Source organism: Zonotrichia leucophrys, chromosome 6 (assembly GCF_028769735.1).
Source record: "Zonotrichia leucophrys gambelii isolate GWCS_2022_RI chromosome 6, RI_Zleu_2.0, whole genome shotgun sequence".
Taxonomy (NCBI): Eukaryota; Metazoa; Chordata; class Aves; order Passeriformes; family Passerellidae; genus Zonotrichia; species Zonotrichia leucophrys.
In genome coordinates this window covers 5026771-5052255 of record NC_088176.1, presented here as the reverse complement: position 1 = coordinate 5052255, position 25485 = coordinate 5026771, and the positions used below count along the sequence as shown (strand labels likewise).

The window sequence follows — 25485 nt, the reverse complement described above, 5'->3', positions numbered from 1 at the left end:
TGCTCCAGTGCAGATGTCCAGCACTCCTGCACAGGGATGTGGCATCCCAGGTGGCTTTACCTGGCCTGAGTGACACCTTGGGGACAGCTGGAGGATGGGTTGGTGCCTTGTGGTGGAACGTGTGCTGCTGTGACAGACAGAGATCTGCCACTGTGCTTTGTCACTGAAGAGGTACTTTGGAGCAGAAATCACTACAGTGAAAAAAAAAATGTTCTGGTTGTCCTGCAGCATCCAAGCAGCTGGAGATGGGACAGGGAGCCCTTTTCCCAGTGAGGTTCCCAGGCTGCAGCCTGAGAAGGAGCACGAGCATGCCTGGAGCTGGAGGCTCTGGCATCCCTCGGCTCCTTCCCCTCCCAGCCACGGATGCACAGCCAGCACTGTGTCCCCAGCCACGGGGGCAGATCTGGGGAACCCTTCTGTGTCAGCAGATCTGGGGAACCCTTCTGTGTCAGCTCCTGGGCTCCTCAGTGCAAGCCACCAAGCTGCTGAGATGGTCCAGCCATAAAGATGAAGGGTCTGGAGCATCTCTTGATGAGGAGAGACTGAGGGAGTGTTTGGGCTACAGAATGAGAGTGGATCTCAGAAACGCATTTAAATATCTCTAAGGGGTGCCGGAGGATGGTGCCAGACTCTTCAGTGGGAGCGACAGGATGAGGAGCGACGGCCAAAAACTAAAACACAACAAGTTCCAGCTCAGCGTGAGGAGGAACTCATCACATTGAAGGCGGCAGAGCCCTGGGACAGCAGCACAGGGAGGGCGGGGATCTCCCTCCCTGAGGGCACTCGAGCCCACCTGGCCGCGTCCGGCGCCACCTGCCCGGCTGCCGCTGCCGTGGATGATCTCCAGAGGTCCCTGCCCACCCGAACCGCTCTGAGACCCACGTCTGGCCCCGGGCACTGCCGAGCCCGGACAGGGCAGGGCAGGGCGGCGGAACTGCCGTTCCCGGGCCGCGGGGCCCCGGCGGAGCGGGCGGCGGCGGCAGCGCCGAGGCGGCGCTTCCTGCGGGGCGGTGCCGGCAGGGCCGCGGGCTCGGCACCGGCGGCCGCGGCTGGGGCGGCCCCGCCGGGTTCCGCTGCGGGCTCCGCTCCCCGCCGGCCTCGCCATGCAGCGCTTCACCGTCAACATCAAGCTGCCGGCGCGGACCCTGACGGGCGCCCTGAGCGCGCCCAACCGGGGCGCGGCGGATTGGTGAGGGCCGGGCCGCGCAGGGCCGGGCGGGCAGGGGGTGCCGGGTCCCCCCGCGGTCCCTTGGCCGCAGCCGCGGGTCGGGCTCGGTTCTGGTCCGGCCTCCGCAGAGCCCCGAGCAGCGGCGGGAATCGCGGCCGGGAGAGCGATGGATCCGGCCCGGGAGAGGCCGGGAGTGCCGCTGTCCGCCCGGGGCAGGGACAGAGCCGTGCCCAGAGACAGAGCCGTGCCCAGGGACGAGCGCGGCCCAGCCCCTGCCGGGTGCCCATTGAAGCGGAGTAATTGAGATCAGATACCAGGAAGGAATTGTTCCCTGTGAGGGTGCTGAGCTCTGGCACAGGTGCCCAGAGCAGCTGTGGCTGCCCCTGGATCCCTGGCAGTGCCCAAGGCCAGGTTGGACAGGGCTTGGAGCAGCCTGGGACAGTGGAAGGTGTCCCTGCCATGGCTGGGGTGGCACTGGATGGGCTTTAAGATCCCTTCCAACCCAAACCAATCTATGATTCTGTGCTTAACTTCTCCTGAAGTCAGACAAGCCTCACTTGATTTTCACTGTTCCTATAATAACTCTTGACATGCTCCTTTTTCATCTATAAATAAGTAATAAATAAAAAAGTTATTCAATTACTTATATCAATGCAAATATATTTCTTCCCTGTGTTCTTACATCTAAAATTTGGGAATGATCATCATGATTTCCTATGTGATGTTTTAAACTTAAAGAAGATCCTGAGATGGACACAAAGAGATGCTTTGTGGTGGCTCAGGGCTCCAGCAGACAGTGCAATATTATTTTATAAAGCTTTTATGTTACTAAATAGTATTTACCATCTGATAAACATCAAATAGAGTGTCTAGTAGCATGCATTCAGCTTATCAAAAAAGCCCCTCATTCCTGATGTGAAGAGGTTTTGTTGTGTTTTCCTGGTTGATGATGCTCTGTGCTCTCCCAGGGGCTGGCAGGGTTTGATTGCCTATGGATGCCATTCCCTCGTGCTCGTAGTGGATGCCAACTCTGCTCAGACCTTGCAGGTTTTGGAAAGACACAAAGCCAGTGTTGTCAAGGTGAGATGTTCCTGGTTTGTTTATTTATTTATCACTTGGTTCTGGTGTTGATGTTATCCTTCCAAATCACTTGACATGATGTTCATTGATGTGATTTTGACATGAAATCTGATGTGAAATACAGATACTTTACATGATCTCTTCTGCAGCTAAGTCACATCGTGCATGCCGAAATTTGAGTTGAGGTTGATGGTATATCTTTCTGGAAAATACAGAGTATAAAAACTAGAATATCTGGAAACATTTGTTAGTGTTACAGAGCATGTTTCTAGGAAAGCTGTTAACATAAGAGGAACATTACAAAATATCAAATGAAGCTCTCTGCTGCTGCCCTTTCTGATCCTGCCTGTTGTGGAAGTGCACCATTTGTCTAGGAAGTTACTTTTAAGCTTTTCCTTCTTTTCTTACCTATAGAAAAGGAGCAATAGCAGGCAAAACTGTACATTTATTTTAGTGATATAAAATAGCTAAAATTTTAGTTTAAGTGCAGGGTACCTGTACTTTCCTTTGAAGGTCTTTGACTTGAAATTGCAGAGTTTGACTTTGGGTGAGTGTGGAACAGGTTGTATTTCTTTGGTTCATCTTTTCTTTGATTGTGGACAATGACAGATTTCACTTAGAGTTTAGAGGATTGTTTGCCTGGCAGATGTGTTTGATGGTCCTTGGCACAAGTTCTGTATTTATTAGAAGGCTGTAAATAATTTATGAAGAATAATAGAGTCTTAGGTAGGGGGGTTTTTAGTGGGATCTTTTTGTAGTAGAAGAAAAAGGTTGAATGTGTCCTGCTTTAACATTTTTGCTTATCTTAGGTAACAAATTGTAGCAAAATTAGTTTTTGATCCATACAGTGATAGCATTTGAATGAGTTTTGTTACATTCACTGCCTTTGAGAAGTTACATTATTTCAACAGGAACAGAAGTGCTGAAGTCCAGTAATTTATAAGTTAATTTTTCAAAGCCACTATCTGAAGCTTTATGAACAGAAATAGACTGTAAGAAAGTGGCTAATTAATGAGATGGAATAATGAAAAGGAATTCCCTTTATGTGAAGAAATAGGCATTATATAGGAAATGGTTATGGGGCCATGATCATTGCAGATACCTTTACATTGCTGAGAAATTTTCTTCAATTCCTAAATTATTTTTGAAGAGTTTGTAGATGCTAAGAGCACAAATAAGCTGGAGTGGATCTGTAAGAAATCTGCTGTGTAGGTCTGGCTTAAACTCCTTGGAGCAGAGCTTCACACCAGCAAACTCAGTGCACTGGGGATCTTCTCCCCAAAAACCTCAGTTCTGAAAAATTCCAAATCACACCACATCTGTCATGAAGCAAACAAAGAAAAACCAATTGTTTCATAATCCCTTTACAGTCCATTTTGCTGTTTTCCTTTAAATGCATCCTCTCCTTTGGCTGTTGTAACTTTGTCTGGAATAGGTAAGAACTTCCCTGAAAATGGATCCGTGTTAGTTGTCCGTCTGTCCAAATGCTGTTTGTAGTCACAGAATGCACAGAACTGAAGACTTTGTATGGAGTGGATTATATTTGATTTTACCTTTACAAAGAGTATTGAAAGCATGCTTTTATGGAAGAGAATCTAATTACAAGAGAAGTTTTTTAATCCATCACAAGAATGAGAGGATTGAAATTACCTTTGTGTCCTTTTTGATGCATTAATAAGCAGTGATAATAAGGCTTTATAAATGAAGTGGTATGAATTATGAAAATTTTTTTAAATCACCTCTGGTTCCTGATTCTGCTGTATTTTGAAGCCAAGTAGAGAGTGACTAATACTGCTAGAAAATAATTTCTTTTAGCAGGTGGTCAGATCCTGTGTTGGATCAGTGGGACTGCAGAGAGGAAAGAGATTCATGGGGTGGGAGCACCACGTGGGCTCTGCTCAGGGCTGCTCATATAAAGATCTCCTTTTCTGTTGTTTTGAGCTTTGTTGTGACAGCTCCTCCCTTGAGAAAGGATGTTTTCCAGACTTGGAATTTGCTTTGAAGTAATATGCATTTAACTGAGAACTAAATAGCTTTGTGGGTTTTTACAGTTACACTTACACAGCCACCTGCAGATATCCCCAGGGGTAATTCTTTCTTGAACAGCAGGGAAGCAGGAATTGCAAAAATGAAATTTGTAGGTAGAGGAGAGTCTCTAAAGAATTCTTTGTGATTCTGGTAGAAACATACTTGGAGTTTATAGAGTTTAGAGATTGTGTGCTGTGCATGTGTCACATTTGTTTAATTTATTCAGCTGGTTTGTGAGACAGATCCTTCTCACACCTCTGAGAGGGGCAGCACAAAGGTGCCAGCAGGGCTCAATGCTGCTGTAAATCTGGTTTGTGGTGCAGAGTTAGTGGTGCCTGATGACAGTCCTGTGTCAGTGTTTAAATGTCATTATTTTCAGGATCTGCAGAAAGTCCTGTGTCCTTTCTGTGACAGGCAGTGACAGCACACAGGGTGGAATTTTTGTAGCAGGTGAAGTGCTATAAGTTTAGCAGTAATATTTCTTTATTCTGCCACTGTCTGCAGTCTGTCCTGGGGCAGAAGTTCACCTTAAAAGCAGATAGCAAAAAACATGTGGGATAGATAAGGAAGAAGTCAGTGTTCTCCCTCCCCTTGTCATCTGAGAGGAGTTGTAGCCAGAGTGTTTCAGATTTCAGACACAGATTTCTCATAAGTATTGCCAGTTTACAAGCCTGTGCAGCTTGAAATCCCAAACTGGAAAGGGGTACCTGGAAATCAGTGGTGGCAATGGGATGAAAATAACCAGAAATGTAGCAAATGTCAGCAATAACTTGGTTTTGTTTTCTTAGGAGACAACACATAAATTAAAGACTAACCTTCCTTCCTCACCAATACCACAATACATTTGTCAGATTAGGAAAATTGCATGTTTTAGGATGTGTAGAAAAATGGAATGATAGTTTTTCAGCTTTCATTTGATGGGAAGTCAGTGGGTTTAGGTTTGGGGGTGCCCACAGAACCTTAAACATTGCCATTTGGTTTCCTCTAATTATTTGAGTAAATTCTTTATATATTATCTATAAAGATATAGTATAGTATATACTTTATATAGTATCTATAAAGAATATGTACATATACATATATTATGTATATGTTTGGATTGCTGTAGTTACCTCCAGGAAGAAGCATTGTTGATTTATGTAATTGGGCAATATCAGCCATGCAGTCATGCAGCACAGTGCTGACCTGCCTTCAGTTTACACAAGTGATGGTGGCTTAAAGGTAAGTCACAGGTGCTGCTGGCATTAACTGTTACTGTGCTTTTTTATTGAGTTCATTATCTGAAAAACATGAATTAGGGTGTCTGTGCCATCCATTTGTCTCCTTTAACCAACCCCCATCTGCATTTTCAGGTGAAATGGGCTAAGGAGAATTACCACCACAATATTGGCTCTCCATATTCCTTACGTTTGGCTTCTGCTGATGCCACAGGGAAAATCATCGTGTGGGATGTGGCCACAGGAGCAGCTCGCTGTGAGATCCAGGAGCACTCCAAGCCCATCCAGGGTAAGGTTGGTGCCTGCTGCTGAGATGGGAGCTGTTTTATGGAGCACTGTGTGCAAATCCATCAAAATCCATCACCTGCCTTTTATCAGCTGCTCAGTGCTGCCAGGGAATTTTCCTGTTGGGATTACTAACTCTGTGTGTTTGCTTGTAAATGGAAGATTTACTGTCCCCCAGAGGAATGCTGTGAGATTTCATTCATTATGGGGATGTTTTCCAAGTTCTTGTGACAAAAATGAAATTTGAGTCTGTTTTTATGAACATTATTGATTACAATAATAACATTTGCTATGTCAAGTACATCTTCCTGCTCTTCAGCTATTTAAGAGCTATTTCAGCTCTTTAAATTTCAGCTATTTAAAAAATCTGTTATGATGCTTATGTTATACCTGGTGGGCTTTTAAAATCTATTATATAAAAGTCCTCTTATATAATTAAGTCGTTTGGTTTTTGTTATTATATTTTTGTTATTCTTCTGTTTTATAAATCCTGTGAAAGAAAATGCAACTTTTTAAATCTCATACTGGGCCACTGAAAAATTGTTTATTGACTACAGTTTATATTAATTTCATCACTTTTTGTTTGTGTGCATTATAAATTGGGTTTTATTTATTCCTGACACCGATACACTGAAGGTTTAAAGAAGTTCTGACCATTCCATTTGAGGATTTCTATGGCTTTTTGGACCAAATGGAGCCTTTTATTTCCTGTGAAACCAGGGAAAGCTCTTACCACCTCTGAAAGGGCTGAGTGTTACATTCAGTTTCATTTTACTCTTGGAGTTAAGACTGATTAAAAGGTTTTAGAGTGAAGAAGATATTTGTGTCCAGATCCAAACTGATACCATCCCAAATAATAATTTTGTAATTTTGTTCCCTATTTCTTTTGACAGACATGCAGTGGCTGTGGAATCAAGATGCTTCCAGAGATTTACTGCTTGCAGTTCACCCACCAAATTATATTGTACTGTGGAATGCAGACACTGGCACCAAACTTTGGAAGAAAAGTTATGCTGAAAATATCCTGTCTTTTTCATTTGATCCCTTTGATCCCTCACATTTAGCTTGTAAGTTTATATGTATGAAACAGTGGGGCCTGGATATGTGTGAGCAGGAAAATTGTTAAACTGGAATGTAAATTGGAAATTAGAAGTATTGGATGGGAGAAAATAGTGTCAGAAATGCCAATAAAAACAAAAAAAACAAAGGGAGCCTTTGGCCAGTGGGGAATGTTGGTTCAGAAGGTGCTGCTGTGTGGGAAGGGGGAAAGCAGGCATGAGGGGAGAAGTTAAAGATCTGAAAAGTTTGAGACTTCACAAAAGCAAATGTGGAGTGTGTAGAGGGAGCTGGAGGAAGCCAAGGATAGAGAGCCCTGTGAAATATAAAAGGCTAAAAAGGGATGGGTGCTGAGGGAGAAGCCAGTGAGATAAGTAGACCAAGAATAAATGTTATTTTCAACAGAAAGGATTTCAGAGGACTCAGTGTGAGATCAGTACCAGAAGTGATCCAGATATCAAGGGGGATGTAGTGCAGATTTATTAATTTTAGCAGAGAGAAACTGAAGAGAAATAGGAGAGTCACCATTTTATTCTTGAATTTATTTTCATCACTCCTGACCTGTAATGGGACAGTGCAGTTTTCAGCCTTTGTCATTTGGGTTTTTTTTATCTGCCATATCATTCAGCCTTCTGTAAACACTTCAGCTGTACAGCTGAGCTTTGTGCTGCAACATAAATAATGTGAATTAATGATTATTTGAGCAATGCTCTGCATGAGAACAAAAAATGGTGATACAGTCAGTGTGCATTTTGTCTTCTATTTGCATTGTGAATCTTAAAGAAAAACAGTTGGTGAGAGAGAATAACTGAGTTTCTGCCAGAAATACAGTGGTTTTTAATATAAAAATTTGCATTGTGAATCTTAAAGAAAAACAGTTGGTGAGAGAGAATAACTGAGTTTCTGCCAGAAATACAGTAGTTTTAATATAAAAATTAAGGGTTTTTTGGTATCAATTAATTTTAATGGATCATCTGCTGCTCTTTCAGTTAGAAAGTGCTGGTTGTCTAGAATTAGGAGTTTTCTGTCTGATACAGTATTAGTCAAGTTAGCAGCATTTCTCCTCATGAAAATGGAATGCCACAATCCAATTGCATGCTGAATTGTGCTATTTTTCTTTCTTGGTGCAGTGCTCACCAGTGAAGGAATAGTGTTCATCTCTGACTTCTCCCCTTCCAAAGCTCCTGCCAGCTCAGGGAAGAAAGTTTACATCTCCAGTCCCCATTCCAGCCCTTCTCACAACAAGCTGGCTGCTGCTACAGGGGCCAAAAAGGCCCTTGATAAAGTCAAAATCCTAATCAGTAATGAAAAACCAAGGTGGGTTGCAAATATTTCTTCTCAGGTAATGCTTTGTGTGCTTGATGCTGTCAGTGTGCTGAGGTTAAAGGCTGTAAGGGAATAAACACAAGATACAAAATGGAGGTAAGCAGTGGCTGAGGGTCATTTCCCATCAATGCCAGTAAATGTCAGGGCAGCCAGTGCTGTTCCTGAGTGAATTGCTTTGGATTTGAGATGTGCAGGAATTACACTTGTGCAATTGTTAAAATTACTCTGTAATCTTATTTAGACAAAAGTCAACAGAATGTGGTTTTGGAAGTCAGTGGTGCTTTGCACTGCTCTGACAGAGAAATGGAAATCTGCATTTGCCTTCTGCCCAAAATATAGATCACATGAAAAAATGCAGTGGCAGGGAAAATGAAACTTCTTATTTTATTTTGAATTTGATCTGTTCATTACACACCCTGATAAAAGTTCATGTCTCATTTTACAGTGCTGAATCTGTAACACTCAATGACTGTCTTCAGTTGTCATATTTGCCTTCCAAAAGAAACTACATGCTCTTACTGTATCCCAGGGAAATTCTGATTCTTGACTTGGAAGTGAATCAGACAGTGGGTGTGATTGCCATTGAAAGGACAGGGGTGCCTTTCATACAGGTGAGGTAGAATTCCATTTTTTTCAATTATTTTTTCCAATTCATTGACTTCTTTAGTCACAAATCCTGTAGCTGAAGAAATTAATGGAAGTGTCGCCTTAATGGTGACATTTTTAATGATTTGCTCAAGCATCAGGAATTGTGGGCTCCCTTGCAAGTGTCCTTTGCAAAGGGTAAGATTTTGAAAATGCAATCTAACAGGCATCTCCTTGCCCAGGTAATCCCTTGTTTCCAGAGGGATGGGTTATTTTGCCTCCATGAAAATGGCTGTATCACACTGAGGGTTCGCAGATCCAACTGCAGCTTCACTGCAACTCCAAATGAGGAGCCAGGTGAGTTTTGTGGCAAAAATAAACTTTGATGCATTTTAATTAATAATTTAACACCAGTAATGACCATCATGCCTCATACAGGATGGTGAATCTAGTGCCCTTCTATGGTTTGTCTCTTTTGTGTTGAATTTAAATTTAAATTTCTGCTGTATTTTCCCAAAAAAAATTATGAGAATAAATTCAGAAAGAATTCCCTGATATTGTGTGAAATAGATTGTATTAATTATATTAAATATATTGATATCCTGAAGACCCTCTAATTGCTGAATAATACTTAAATTAGTAAGTGGCTTAATAGGCACGTGTACAATAATGTTTTAAATAAAATATTAGTGTGTTCTTTTTTTCTGAAAGAAAAAAAAACGTTTTTTTGGCAAACACGAGATTTTGGAAGTACTTTGATCAATTGGAAAATTTTATTTTAGATCTAAGATATGGGTTTAAGCTTGGTTTAAAATCTGAATTATTAAACTTTTGTCTCATGAAATGTTACTAAGAGTGGTCTTTTAAATGTAATGGTGGAGACTGGAAAAAAGGGAAAACATAGTGAATTCTGTTTGGGCAATTTGCTAATTCCTAGTGAGCTATATTACTGGCTTCCAACTTCACCAGTAAACCTGGAGTTTTGCATTGTGGAGAGCAGGTTCTGCCCAGCTATACAATAGATATTGTTTTAAGTTTTTCAAGATTCATATGGAATAATATATTAAATATGGAATAATATATTAAATATTTGAAATTTATGTATAAAGTATATACATATAAATATATGTATATAGTTACATTTTTGAGAACTTTTCATAGCTTTGTTGTGTACAGCAAGATCAAGAGTGTTGTTTCTGGTTGTTTTACCTGATTGTTGCACAGGAAGCGCATGGATTTCAGTCAGAGTGCTCAGTCATGGTTCCCATTTCTCCCTTTTTGATTGATTGATGTTTTTCCCTCTGTGCTCCCTGTGGGCTGTTGGTGTTGCAGATGCAGAGCCAGCTCAGGAGCTGGTGTATGATTTAAGGAGTCAGTGTGATGCCATCAGGGTGACCAAAACAGTGCGGCCCTTCAGCATGGTGTGCTGCCCCGTGAACGAGAACGCTGCCGCTCTCATCGTCAGCGATGGCAGGGTGATGGTCTGGGAGTTAAAATCCTGCATTTCGGGCAGAAATGTGCGCAGCAGGTAATGGGATTTATTTTTCTTACCAAAGCTCCTTTTATTTCCAAGTAGTGTTCAGTATTTAATTGGATTTTAGGGTGATTATTCTGTGCCTGGAAGTGCTTCATGTGCTGTACATGTGTGTGAGGGAAGGAAGAGGAACAAATGATGTCTTCCACACAGATCAGTTCCCTTTCTTTGAGGAAGTGCAGGAACTGTATTTACTCTTTTTTTTTTTTTTTAAGGCAGTTCCACCCTTAGTGTCTGGACTAAAAAAAGTTAGAATGACTATTTGCTTTATTTTGGGGAAGCATTTTCCTCTCATTTGGCTTTTTCAGACCACATAACTTCCCTTAGGAATGAATCCCTCACTTTCACATGTAAGGACCAAAATGAGTCTGTAAGAATTACACTTTTAGTAGAGGAATGGTTTTCTGCTGGATCTGTGTGAAGTTGACACTGAGCAATATGAAGCTGCACAGTAGGTGACTGGAATATGGTGGCATAAAAAATGTTTTTATACACAGAGCCTTTAGAATTTTAGATTTGGAGCAGTCTCTCAAAATACTGTGGGAAGTGATACAGTGCTTGGAACAGTCAATGTATTAAGTCTGTTCTGTTGCAATAAACCTTCAGAGTACTGTGGAATAAAATAAATAACTTACTGCCATAAAAGAAATAGAGTTCTTTTAAATGTCAGTAGTATCAGGTTTTCAACATAGATCCTCTTGTTGCTCATCAGAGATTTAGTGTTTTTATGTTGAGTGCTCCCAAAAATAGTGCTAGATGGATTCCTTGTGCTGCATATCCAGGAAAGCTGTTTAGAATCTAAATTGGTTTTTACTTCTTTTATTATTAAGGGTTATTTCTAAAGCATTGATCTTTGTCAGGAAAAATGCAATATTATAAGAGGCAGGTAAGTCTGTGTTTTTAACTGATGACACAGAGCTGCCCCAGCCCAGCAGGGCACAGCTGCCAGGGCTGCCCAAAATAAAGGGGCACTTTGAGTCCCTTGGGGATGGAGATGGGGCCTGCAGGAGGAACCTGTTCCCATTTCTCTTGCAGCAGCTCCAGTGCTTCACCTCTGTATTCCCCAGTCTCCTTCTGTGGAATCCCTGTGGGAGCATTCCAAAATAAACTCCCAGACCTCTCATTAGACAACATGATTGGTAAGAATTTCTTCCATTGATCCCACTGCTACTAATTTCTCATGGTTTTGAATCAGGTACATCTTGCCTTAAGAACTTAAGGTATTTTTTAGAATTATTTTCTAATAGTAACTCTGAAATAGAAGAATTCCTGTTTCTAAAGAAATCATCAAATGAATCCTCTTGAGGATTTTATGTTGATCAATGTTCCAAGTTCATTTTCTTTGAAGATAAAAAGTATTTTGAAATGGAATTCGGACAAAACACTTTGATTTTTGTTACTAATCTTAGAAGCCAATTTATCTGACACATGCCCTCTTTGTGACCTCTAAACAGCAACCAGTCTGCAGAAAAGTTTCATCATGCCAAGCTCAAGAGGAAGAAATGTGTCTTATACATTGTTTGTAAATTTTTATTATACAAATTTCAGTCTGAAAACTTGCTATAACATCTCCATCTAAAACTTTGTGCTAACAAGAGCTTTCACTTTTAAGCAGGGCAGGGTGCAAGCCCTGGAGAAGAGCTGAGGAATTCATTCCTGCAGGAAGTGCACCTCAAATTCCTGCTGACAGGACTTCTGTCAGGGCTGCCCCTGCCTCCCTTCGCCATCCGCATGTGCCCGCCCCTCACCACCAAAAACATCAAACAGTACGAGCCCATCCTTGCTGTTGGTGAGTGCCTTCAGCAGAATTCTGAAGTAATAGATCCTGTATTAAATTCAAATATAGTTGGTGGTACAGAAAAAAAATGTATCTGTTGATGCTGTGTAATTTATTGCCAATAATGAGCCCTGTATTGGTTTGGTTCTCTGAGTCCTTGGGGTTTTTTCCTTGCCCTGGGTTTCAGCAATGCTGCCTGAAAAATGCAATATAGTAGCAAGTTTTTATTTTTCCTGATATTGGTCTGCTGTTACACTCAGCATTTTATGTGTTGCTCCCACTTTATCCTGTATTGAAGTTAGAGGGGAGATGACCCACCTTGCGTTGGTCAGCATCGACTCCCATTTATTAATCAATCAATCACCTTTTATAACAGTGTTAATCAAGTTCATGCATATTGCAAAATCTGAGCTCACAATAGGCCAGAGATAACACACCAACTCCTCCTTATGTTTCCAATACCAAGATTTGGGTTCTCAAAATTATTCTTGCTTTCCCAAAACAGCCAAAGATAGAACATCCACTTGTTATGAGAAAGCTGCCTGAGAACTCTGATGTGCAAGGCTCTCAAGGCCTTCATGTTTGTCACCTTTACTTGTAATTAAAAATAACCTGAGAACCTCTGCTGTTCACAGAAACAGGCTGTGAGAACCTGCTCCTCACAGCTGCCTTCTAGGCCATCCCTGAAAAAATCTCCAACAATCCTGAATGTCAGGAAATAGGGACTTCTGCAGCCCTGCACTCCTACAGCAAGCAAATGAACTTCACAGAGACTTCATTTTTGCTCTGATATGAATTTCTAAAATTACACCTGCAGCACATTATTTTTTCTGGATGAATCTATTCTGTCTTACCACAAATGTAGTTAAACTCATCCAGCTATTAGAATAGTTGCTAGTGAGCACCTGATGCATTAACTCAGAATTTTCCCTATTTAAAGCTGATTTTTCTGGCATCTTCTTTCAGAGCTCTAAACCATAGGCAGTCCATCATGACATGATGTGATGCTGCTAAAATGTAACTTGTGGTTTCCCATGAGCTGCAACTGTTAAAAAAGTTGAAATATAAAGATTAGAAAACAGATAGGGATAAAGGCATTTACAGCAAGGTCTTTTTTCTTAACGTACCTGAATGGCTCTTTAGGTATCCATTGTTGTATTTCATGGGGTTGATATGAATATAATGAAGTGTCTGATGGAAAATTGTAGGTTTCAGTGTTTCAGAAGGTTTTTGATGTAATTGAAGCTCAAAGCTACTAGGTTACTGATTTCTAATTTGGAAGAAGTCATTATTTCAGGATGAGAAAGCAGAATTGCTTTAATGATTCCATAAAATCTACCCAGGATTCTCCCCTGGCATTATTGGGGGATAACAGTTAAAACATTTCCTTGATGCATTTACTCATCTCCTGTAATCAAAGCAAAAAGAACATTCCTTTCTTCTTCAGCTGGATGGGTGTGTTGTGGAAATTGAGGAAAATAATCTGATTTTCTACAGGCTCTGCAAAAAGGTTTGGGAAAATGTTTTGATCCAAGTGGCTATCAGTGGCTGCTGAGGGTTCAATATTTGGGATTTAAGTGCTAGAAATTCACATAGTTTTTTTGTAAAATTGTAAGATATTATTAGTTACAGATATCTAAAAATAAGAGAGAGAGAAATAGCTATTTTCACTAAAGCATGGAAGAAAAGGATAATATGTGTGCCTATATTTTTTTAATCAATTTTTATAGGTACAAGCAACGGCTCTGTCCTGGTGTTTCACCTCACAAGTGGACTCCTGCACAAAGAGCTGAGCATCCATTCCTGTGAAGTCAAGTGAGTTTCATTTTAATTCCTGCTCTAATCCTTCTAGGAAACAATGCTGGAACAGCTGAGTGATGTTACCCAGCAATGTCTTGCCTTGCTGTCAATGAAATCAGGAAAATTGTCAATGAAATCAGGGTAGATTATCTACCCTGCCTTTGCTGTGTGGGAGCTGTGACACCCTGACAAAGCTGTAATGAAAATTACACTGAAAGAAATATTGGAATTGCATCTGTGCCTGCTGATCTGGGATGCATATCAACTACTTCCAGTCTCTCCACTGCACTGCAGGACAAACAAGTCTTTTTAGGACAAGAAACTTTATTTATTCTATAACTGTTGGGATTGAGTCCTTTGAAATAACGCTGGTTGGTATGGCAGGCTTTATTTACTGTATGTCCTTGGGGCTGAAATTGCTGTTGAGAGTTTTAATCCTAAGGGAAGTAAAGATAATTTTTAAAGACTGAATGTAGGAATCAGTATTTATCCATCCTGAGAAGAAGCAGAGTAAGTTTTAAAGCTTTTGTGCTGTGTGTTTGTGTGCACACAATGGCAGAATTTTTTGGATAACTGATGGCAGACATATTCAAGGTGCTGCTTGCTGGATACATATTTCCAGGCAGATTTAAGCATGAAAATAAAATATTCATTTCTAGTACAAATATTAATAAAAAATTGTATCAGAATTGTGTTGTGAAGCCTTCATCTGGTTAAAGTCTGCATTTTACTGTGCATTCTGCAGAAAGTTAAGGAAAGTGCTGAGAATGGGCAGCTCTGAGAGTTCATTGTGGAAACCTGCTTGGAATCTACCACCAAAATGAAGAAATTTTCTTTATGTTTGAGATGTGATTGCTTGGCCCTTTGTCTTCTGAACCATTTAAACCTCTTGGTTTCATACCATTAACTACACATGATATTATTTTAATTTTGCTTTCTGTTATGCAGCACAAGGGGAGAGTCCTTTTTTATCACAGTGATTATAGAACTCAAAATGAAAACCCCTACTTGCATTTCACATTTCAAAATAAAAAAAAAGGAAAATGGAGAGAGAGGAGGAAATAAACACAATTTTGAAAAAAAAAAAGCTTTGTGCATTACTAGAAGTGTGTTAGTTTGGGTTTTTCAATTTTGCAAAGGGTTTTGAGAAACTTTAATAATATATTGCCTTTCCAGCAAATGCCCTCAATAGGTCTTTTTAGAGTTCCTACAAAATGTTTATGAATTTTATTTATGCTTAAGCTGTTATCAGGGTACATCTTTTATATTTGTTTGTTTCCTCATTTATCTGAATGATTTTCTACATAATTTTTACAAGTTCAAGGGAATGCTTCAAGCAATTTAGATGAAGGCATGGAGATTCTTTTTTTTAAATTAATTTTCACGGAGTGCAAAAGTTCTTCTTTCACCGGGAATTGTTACTTTACTCTAAAATGTGGATGGATTGAATAATGCCTCTGTTTCCATTTTATCTGAAAGAACACCTTCAGGGACCATCATTATTTTAGTAGGTAATTGAGAATACCCTGAAATTGTAACTCAAGGCCAGCAGAGTCCTCAGTGCTCTTAATTTAGGAAGAGAATGTAATAAAAATAAGGCAATTTCCCCTTACAAAACAAGTGTTCTGAATTAACGGCCTCTGAGTTGTTTGGGTGTTTGTTATTATGATTTTTATTTTTTTTTTTGAGATTAAAGTGTTCTACATATGTCATCACATGCTGATTTATTTATTTTATAGTTATTTTTGCTGATTTTTTGGTTTGGTCAGTTTTTTGTTTGTTTTTATTTAAACTTTGTGTTGTGACTAGAAGGGGGCAGAATTACCTTGCTGTCCAGATATTTCATACTTGTGGGTAACCTTGAATTTTAATTTTATTTATGATTATTACTTATCTTTCACATTTGTTTAGAATTATAGAAGTAAATACTTTTCTGTTGAGTTGAATTTTATTTTTATAAAGAGATGGAGGGAAGAAGCAGCAGAAATGCTTAAAGCACACAAAGAGGGAAAATCAACCAGGCCAGGAATGTAAGTGAGGGGGGAAATCAAGAAATAACCAAGTGTGATACCTGGGGACAGCAGGGAATACAATAAAACACCTTCAGTGCAGAGAAGAATATTTTTGAGCCATGCAAATACAAATCCTGCAGTGAGCTCTCAGTTCAGTGGCACATTTGCAGCTCTCAGTGCTGCTTTTGCTTATTTGCTACTGAAATAGCTGAGAGTGGAGCAGAGCTGCTCATTCTTTGTCACTGAAGCTCAGCAAGTTCAAGGCTGCAACAGCTTTTATTTTAAAATTAAAATCTCACTGACTGTTACAAGAATGTCTATGGCCTGCAGGCACAACTTGAAATTTGCTACATTACATCCAAATTTTAGCTGTTCAATTGAAGCTGTTTTAACATTTGAATTTCAGCTGACTGCTCTTTGGGAAACTGCTTTGCCAACATTCATCACCTCTTCAAAAAAACTCCTTGAATAGAGGAATTAAAATGAAAAATATCTACCACCACTTTGGGAGCACATATGGTTTAATTTCCCATTTTGCCTTTCTCTTTTTCTTAGAATCCCCAAATTTAAGTAGCAGCTGCCATGTCATAAAGTCACAACAATCTATTCCCAACTGGAAATGGAATTTGTGTTTTTATCCACTCCAGTGCACTTTGTGATTTGTTTGCATTGGAAACATTAATCAAAACAACTTGAGTCTCACTCCTGAAGTAACTGAGACAAGTTGAATGTATGGAAAATCTAAATATTGCATTTTAAAAGAGTGGATTCAGTCTGAGAATGGTTGACAGCTGAATGTAACCCTTCATTCTGGCAAATATGATTTTGTTAGGAAATGTTTGCTGTTTCAATAGGGAAGGCATTACTCGTTTCCATCATTGAAATTTGAAACAATTCTCAATTTCTGTGTATGACAGTGACAAAATTATGTTGTTTTAGGTGCAAGCAGTTGGCTGAGCTAAGGTTTCCTCTTGATTTCGAGTGTCTTGGGTTTCTGTGGATTTTTATTGCTATTGACAGATGGCCAGGCAGCAGCAGAGGAAAGGACTTGCCCTGTTCAATCTGAGCTGATGAAAGAAGTGTGGAAAATGCTTCAGGTCTTTGCAGGAGAATGGAGAATAACTACCAGCAATAACAATGCATTGGGAGTGGACTTTTTCCAAAAATCATAGCTGAGATAAATGGAAAAGTGTCAGAATTCACATTTCTTCCATTTCAGAAAGCTCCCTGGATTTATGGCCCTTTGGAGACTTACAATGTCACCCATTGCTGCTCTGGCAGATTTCTATTCAATCATGCCTGAAATGTTTCAATTAATTGAATTCAATTAATTGAATACTTCTCATTTTGATTGAAATTATTGGTTGAACTTTCATAGGTCCTGCTGGGAAAAAGACTGGGTCCTAAATTTTACCTTTTCTTGAGGATTTAGGAATAAAGCTTCCCATGTTTTTAAAGCTTGAACTAAAATAATGTAAATATGGCTGTAAATTGGATGTGCAGAATATTATGGGAGTGCTTTTTGGTTTCACCCATGTACATTGTATTTAGGAAACTTCTACTTAATGCAGTGTGAGTTGGATTTACTGATAGTAAATCTTAAATATTGTTATTTATTTTTCTCATACTGCACATATCTTCTTCCAAAGCAGGCAGCTGATGAACCAGAATACTTGTCCTGGGAACAGTTCTTAAGTAATCTGTGTTTGAAGGCTTTGAGGAAACCTTAAATCCTTTTATCTGTGTTGAAATGAAGTTGGGCACATGTGTGTATTAAAGTTCAATTTCCTTGAGAAGAGTTCCCCGATTTATTTCACAGATAAAGCAATTTTTGCAGGCACCAAGTGTGTTGGAAAAGGGGCTGGAGAAGGGTCTTGTTGAGGGACAGTCCCACCCAGTGCCACTTTCTGTCCCTTTTGCCCTGTGGTGTCTTTCAGGAATTGGCTGAGAGTCCATCTGTGCTGCCAATATGTTCTGTTGAGTTCAATTTTATTTATTTATTATTATTATTATTAATTTATTTATTTATTAAAGCACTGGAACTTTACATCCTTGCAGCACTGCAGTGTGATTTGCTTGAGAGCTGCTTTGGTATGATCTAAAAGAAAAAAAAAACCAAAACCAAAGCAGGTTTTTGGTTCTTTTATGAAATCTCTTCAGGGCCTCTCTTTTTATATCATCTTTATTTCTCCTCTCTCTGGGCTGAAAGAAATCAGGCAACCCACACTGCCACCCACATGAATATTTTCCTGTGTGCTGGGAATTTGCAGTTGTTTGATAGCAACTCTTGATTTGATCAGAGCAGGGCTTTTAATCCACTCTAGTGCTGAGTATCTGTGAGGGCTTTTTGCAGAAGTTATCAGTGTTTATACCTGAATTTTTTATTGAACTGAAGTCTGAAAAGAAAGCTGCTCTTAAATTTAATTCAGTAACTTATATTCACACCATAGTTGTTAATGTGTAGCTTCCTTTTATGCTTAAATATGATGTTTCCAGAAAATGTATAAAATTACATCTGTGCTGGGTTTTTAAGAATATATGTGAAAAAAAACACTTCAGTTCAGGCTTCTAACAATTCAAATATTTTAGTTGATATGCTGCATGTATTTCCTCCTGATCACAGGGGAATTGAGTGGATCAGCTTGACTGGCTTCATTTCCTTTGCCACATCAACACCCAACAATCTGGGACTGGTCAGGAATGAGCTGCAGCTGGTGGACCTTCCAACAGGTTTGTGTTCCCTGGGAAATCTGCTCCAGGAGCTGACAGATTTGCTAAAAAAATTCTATTTTTTTTCTTCTTTTCTGTTGTCATGACAAAATAAAATAATAAAGGAGCTTTAAAACTTCCTGCTCTTATTTGTGAAGCCACAAGATGTGGTTTGTCAGGTGCTCTGCAGACAGACTTCAACCAGCACCTTTGCAAAAACATCTTGGACTTATTAAAAAAATAATAAGTGTCAGCAGGGGGGTTAGGAGCAGCCACATGGGGTATTAGTGGTGGATTTTGTTCACAAACTGCTCAAATTTCCATATTTCCAAATGTGTTTTGTCAAAGTCTGCTCCCACTGTTTTATGTGCACATGAAATAGTGTCAAACCATTGGTTGTGTTGCACATGGTCAGGATGTGAGTGTGAATAAGTGTAAAAGAGATTTAAAACAATAAAAACTGATACTTTTAATGAAGAATTGGAAAGGTTAAAAAGTAAATAAAATATACTGTTGATAGCAAAATGAACAGGTTACAACTATTTTGGCCTCATAGTGGCTGATAAATACATTTGTAATGAAATCAGTATTTGCACAAGAAGAGATAAAACTGGGGAGGTTACACAGCCCAGACCAGGAAGCACTTCAATAATTTTCCATTATTTTTGAATGTGAAAACCTGGAGCCACTTAAATTCTAATTGAACAGCCTGAATCTTGTAGCACATGGCTAATTCTGAATTGATTTATACAAAGTGATTTTTTAATTTTTTTTTTTTTTTAAACTTATGGAAAAACCTTGGTTGTTGTATTTGCAGGGAGCTGCACAGAGAGGTTATTCTTGTGAAGTTGTAAATATTAAAATATTTAAGTTGTATTTAAGTTGTTATTCTTGTGAAGTTGTAAATATGTAAATATTGTAAAGTTTTTTCATATAATGTCTTTTGTTCATCTGTTTAAAATCAAAGCAGAAAAGATACCTGCACTGGGAAATTAATCTCATGTAAAATGGAAATCTGATTTTTCACTCTGCTTGTAAATCAGTATAGAACATTTATAGGCAGAAGTCCTCAAAGGTTCAGAATTTCTTTCAACCAAGTTTTGAATAAATATTAATACATGAGACCTTAGCATTTGGTTTGCTTAAAAATGGTACATTTCCTCTTTTAAGTCTTTCAGGAAAGGCACAGCAATTTAACTTTTTGATTTTTGCTTCTTCCCTCACTTAGGAGCCCAACTTTCTATTTTAGGCCCACAAAAACTGCTGATTCAGCTTTACTTTGCCAAAATTCTCATGTACATTTCTGAACAAAAATATGAAAGAAAATTGCTAAGATGTTGAAAATAGAGAAGAGAGAATTCCAGTAGTCTTTGACAGGAGAACTCTAACTCATTTTCTTATAACTAGATTTATTCATGCAGCTGGCTTAAGTGATTTAGCTGTGAGCTACAAGAGGAGCTAAAGTTTATAGCTTGAATTTTCCTTGAAGCTAAGGAGAATGAAACTTGCATAGAAGATGCTGCTTGTAGGTCATTATTTATTTTGATAAATATATCTCTAACACCTATAATTCTGCAACACTTCCTACAAGTGGATGAAAATTTTCTTGGGGCTGAAATTATAGATTCTTAAGATTTACTATTTTAGCTGGAAAGGAAGAGAGAATGGTTCTGAGAAGTGTAGAATGAAATTCTACCATGAAATTCTATCACACTTAGTTCATGGCAGAGTTCATTTCTCTTCTCAAATTTGAAATCTATTCATGAATTTCCTCCTTGGGGAATGGAGAGAATCTCTCATTGACTTTGAGTGGAAAATAATAACTCTTAGAACTCTCTATATTTATGTAGTTCTGATGCATCCAATTGAGTTGCTGTGCACCACTCTGGAAGTGAGTCAGGAGTTAGACTTGACAGCAGAGTTTACAATGTATTTAATGTAAAGATTTGGGAGCAGAGTTTACAATATATTTAATGTAAAGATTTGACAGCAGAGTTTACAATAAATTTAATGTAAAGATTTAGGAGCAGAGTTTACAATATATTTAATGTAAAGATTTGGGAGCAGAGTTTACAATATATTTAATGTAAAGATTTGACAGCAGAGTTTACAATAAATTTAATGTAAAGATTTGACAGCAGAGTTTACAATATATTTAATGTAAAGATTTGGGAGCAGATGTTACAAAATTTATGTAAAGATTTGACAGAGAGTTTACATATATTAATGTAAGATTTGGGAGCAGATTTCAATAAATTTAATGTAAAGATTTAGGAGAGTTTTATATTATGTAAAGATTTGGGAGCAGAGTTTACAATAATTTATTGTAAAGATTTAGAGCAGGTTAATATATTTAATGTAAAGATTTGTGAGCAGAGTTTACAAAATATTTAATGTAAAGATTTGAAGCAGAGTTTACAATATATTTAATGTAAAATTTAGGAGCAGAGTTTACATATATTTAATGTAAAGATTTGATAGCAGAGTTTACATATGTTAATGTAAATTGAGATTAAATATTTATGAAGTGTAGCAGAGAAAGTATTTAATTAAATATTGGACAGTTAAATAGTAATGTAAAGATTTGGGAGCAGAGTTTACAATATATTTAATGTAAAGATTTGGGAGCAGAGTTTACAATAAATTTAATGTAAAGATTTAGGAGCAGAGTTTACAATATATTTAATGTAAAGATTTGGGAGCAGAGGTTACAATATATTTAATGTAAAGATTTGACAGCAGAGTTTACAATATATTTAATGTAAAGATTTGACAGCAGAGTTTACAATATATTTAATGTAAAGATTTGGGAGCAGAGTTTACAATATATTTAATGTAAAGATTTGATAGCAGAGTTTACAATATATTTAATGTAAACTTGGAGATTTTAATGATGAACTCTGCACTAAAATGAAACGCAGTAAAACTTCGCCAATGAAAAGAGCAGCTTCAGAGATGAAGGTGATTTGGAGATGCTCTGGTTTGGTTTTGAGCTGGCTCTGTTTGCAGCCAGAGCAGTTTCTGCTGCAGTGCCTCAGGTTGTGTTCAGTTCCTGGCTGAATGCACTGCTCTGTTCTCCCCGCTCTGCAGGCAGGAGCGTTGCGTTCCGTGGGGAGCGGGGCAATGACGAGCCAGCCATCGAAATGATCAAGGTGTCTCATTTGAAGTAAGTGCCCCAGCCTTGGCAGGTTTATAAATTTCACTGTGCTGCATGAAAATCCTCAGATGGTCATAGACATTCCAAGAAAAAAAAGCATTCCAGAGTGTATAGGAAAATATTCAACAGTATCAAGAGGAAAATGATTCAGAATGTTAATTCCGAGTGAAAAAGCTGTGATTGTTTCTGTGGTTGACTTTGTCACTTCAGGGTCCAATCACGTTGCAAAATCAGTAATTAATATTTTATTTCTTACAGGTATTGTCTTTACTGAACATGCTTTTTGATAATATTAAGGAGAATAAGTGTTTTTTCAACTTTGATTCTGTTATGAGTTCATTCACTTTTCTATAACTTAAGCCTTACTTAAAACTAGGAAATTTGGCATTAAAAATTATTCATATTTATTTAGCTTTTGTAAATATTTCACACCTTTGCAATAATTGTCTGCTGGAAAACCAGGTGTGAGATATAGTTGTATGAAAAGTCAGCTGATAAATGACCAAATTGCTTCCTTTCAAGTCTTCATTATTTTGAGCTCAGGCCTGTGACAGGAGGCCCTGATTTTCATTGTATCCAAAATAATAATTGTAGTACTCTGGAAAATTACTTCACTTTCTTGTATAAATGAAATTAAAATAGTATTGATTTTAATAGGGCATGGTCTCTAAATCTTTAAAGCTTTTTCTTTACAGTGGAGGAAAAAAAATAATGTCTCTAGCTTGCACAGGAGTATTTTTGTGTGTAGGAGTTCCAGAGAATCTGGAAGAGTTCAGCCATATAATGTTCTTAATAATGCATTAAAAATTAAGAACAGCCTTGGGCTTAGATGAAGAGGCTGGAGAGTGTTGAGTGAGGCAAGAAGGGAGGTTCACTTGCAGGGAGATGAATGCAGGGCCTGAGAGGACAAATTGCTGCCTGGCCTCTGTGTTTTCAAGTTAAATGTGAAAAGTGGTGGATTAAAGGTGTTTGCACTCACCCAGCTCCACAGGTGAGCAGTCTGAAGGCATGGCTGAAAAGGGGTTTGGTGTGGGATGATTTTGTGCTCATTTATGCTGGGATTGGGAACTGGCATGCATCTGCAGGAGGGAAAAATCTCTGCCCAGCCTGCAGTCTTGTGTGTTTTTCTGGTATTTTGTGCCATCAACTCAGGCTGAACATGGTGAGATCAGAGGTGCTGCTGCTCTCTCTGAATTATTCCCCTTGTCTCCTCCACAGTGATTGTGCAGAACCACCTGGCAGAAATTTATAATTCTGTTAGCTTTGAGGAGAACTCTGTTTCAGACATTCTTTTGCTCCTCAGTAACTCGAGGGAATCACAAGCTTCAGAGGGGGATTTGATTTGCTCTGCTAGCTTTTAGTTTTTGAGGGTCTCCAGAGTGCTGCTGTGAACAACACAAGTGAAGTAAAATGCTCAAATAAATGACTCTTGCTGGAGTAAATTCTCATTTGTTTCAGGCAATACCTAGCTGTGGTATTTAGAGACAAACCACTGGAGATCTGGGATGTCAGAACTTGCACTCTGCTCAGAGAAATGTCTAAAAACTTCCCTTCAGCCACTGCTCTGGTAAGGAATAAATTCTGTTACATTTTAATAAATGTAATACATTGAAATAGTGTAAAATCTTTGAACAATTTTGCAGAAAATGTTACTGTAGCTGTTGCATATACAGAGAAGTGCTTTAATATTTCATCTCCACCAAATGGAGGCAGGAAAAAAGGAGGTTCTGGTGAAGAAATCTGCTCTGTCCCTTGGGTGATGGAGGGAGGTACTGCAGAGAGCAATCTCCTTGGAAATCATTATAAAGCCCAGTACATTCAGGGAATAAACCTTTGTCTTTTGCATTTTTCCTGGGTTATTTTCCACAGGAGTGGTCACCTTCCCATAACTTAAAGAGCCTGAGGAAGAAGCAGCTGGCAGCCAGGGAGGCCATGGCCCGGCAGACAGTGGCACCAGACACTGAAGTCAGCAGTGTGGAATCCTCTGTGATCAGGTACCCCCCTCCTGAGGGAGTCCTGGGCCACAGCAATTGTTGGTTTCCCACCATGTGCCATTCTTTTAATGAAAAGAATAGTTTGGAACTGATTCTTGAGTACACAGCAAGCAAAAGAACTTTATGGGCCTCCATGTGGGACTTTGCTGTACCTGTTACTCTCAGGTGTGTCTGTGGCAGTCCATTGGTTACCTGGTTCTTCAAGTAAAACTCTTACTTGTCCTTTCCACAAGAGTGCAAGTAATAAATAGTTAACTGTCACTTTAGTTTTTTAAGATTTTCTAAGCCTTCTGATGTTGACATTTTTGGAGTGAATTTTTTCACACACTTTCTGTAAATAACTCATTGTTTTACATTCCTTTATGGAGGAGGAGAGAGTTGATGGACTGTTGGTTTGACCAGTGACATTGCAGAGGTGTCAATGTCACCTTCCAATCCACTGTCACGTTTGTAAAACTATAAATATTGGAGTCAGAGAATAAAACTTCCCTTTTTTCCCTTCACCTTGAGTAGTGGTGTGCTTGTGTTTTCTCGTGTCCCTCAGCGACAGTTAACTGTTACATAAATTCTTTAAAAGGATATACATTTTTTATATAAATTCTTTAAAAGGATATACATTTTTTATATAAATTCTTTAAAAGGATATACATTTTTTTGTGTTGTTTCTATGCATTAGCTAGAATTTGTCTTGCAATTCTGATTTCAAGAAAGAAATAATTATGTCTCATTGTGTTCTTTTTAAAGTTTGTTGCAGGAAGCTGAAAGTAAATCAGAGCTGAGCCAGAACATCTCTGCCAGGGAGCACTTTGTGTTTACAGGTGCTGATGGGCAGGTTTATCATCTCACAGTAGAGGGAAACTCAGTGAAAGACAGTGCAAGAATTCCTCCAGATGTGAGTTTTCTATCACTGATGCTTGAATTTTTTGCTTAGCTTTGATTGCTAGAAAAAATCAAGGATAAGCTTTGTAGCAGCAAGTCAGTAATGTAGTACTTTGAAATCTGAAATGAATTCCAACATAAAAACTGACAGCAGTTCTGTTTTCACAGTCTTATAAATAATTTTTCCTGTTTTAACTGAGTAGTTTGGTCTATCATGTTGTATAATTTTTTTTAATGAATACTAATGTTGAAATATTTATTCATATGTTTGAGTCTATTAATCACAAGTTATTTTTCTGCTTCTTAAATATTTTCAGGGAAGTATGGGTAGCATTACTTGTATTGCCTGGAAAGGAGATATCCTGGTTCTTGGAGATGTTGATGGAAACTTAAACTTCTGGGATTTGAAAGCTAGAGTATCCAGGTATGAATGCAAATTAAGTCTGTCAAACATGAGATGATGAGTATTACAATGTGGAATGTTCTCATCCTTCCTCATTTTTGTTCTTTACTGTAGGGAAAAATGCAAATATTTTGGAATAAAAATTCAGAAAATGTCTACTGTGTCACAGTTCCCTATATTTAATCTCTTGTGTTTTCAGAAGAATTAACATTTAATCAAGGTTTTAAAAGCAGCTAGATATCTTTTTTTACATTAAATCTACAATGGCTTCTGGTTAAACATTAAGTATTATTTATTCTGAGCATTTAATCATTTTAGTTTAATAAATTCATAATCTGGACATCCATTTGTGTTTGCATCTATAGAGGGATTGTTCTCCTCAGTCTGTGCAATACCAGGATCTGCAAAGTTCCTGGAAAGGATTTAATTTCCTGCAATATTGGGTGTACAATGATGGATCCTAATCTTGTCTTTG

General features: G+C 38.6%; 1 protein-coding gene across 4 annotated transcripts in view; it reads left to right on the top strand.

The window, feature by feature from the left end:
- The first annotated feature begins 1027 nt into the window (after positions 1-1027).
- WDR11 (WD repeat domain 11) overlaps positions 1028-25485 on the top strand; it is a 39290-nt gene continuing 14832 nt past the window's right edge. Inside the window, exons 1-17 of one of the 4 annotated variants that reach the window (XM_064716750.1) lie at positions 1028-1189; positions 2137-2248; positions 5629-5782; positions 6672-6845; positions 7965-8151; positions 8606-8771; positions 8988-9102; positions 10078-10273; positions 11318-11418; positions 11895-12068; positions 13787-13871; positions 18492-18598; positions 21668-21743; positions 23193-23301; positions 23604-23728; positions 24473-24620; positions 24925-25031. In XM_064716750.1, the coding sequence (XP_064572820.1) occupies positions 1104-1189; positions 2137-2248; positions 5629-5782; positions 6672-6845; positions 7965-8151; positions 8606-8771; positions 8988-9102; positions 10078-10273; positions 11318-11418; positions 11895-12068; positions 13787-13871; positions 18492-18598; positions 21668-21743; positions 23193-23301; positions 23604-23728; positions 24473-24620; positions 24925-25031 (2222 nt within the window). In that variant the 5' untranslated portion in view covers positions 1028-1103. Of the gene's footprint in view, positions 1190-2136; positions 2249-5628; positions 5783-6671; positions 6846-7964; positions 8152-8605; positions 8772-8987; positions 9103-10077; positions 10274-11314; positions 11419-11891; positions 12069-13786; positions 13872-18491; positions 18599-21667; positions 21744-23192; positions 23302-23603; positions 23729-24472; positions 24621-24924; positions 25032-25485 lie in introns of all 4 variants that reach the window. The other 3 variants (XM_064716749.1, XM_064716748.1, XM_064716747.1) reach the window with 3 other exon arrangements.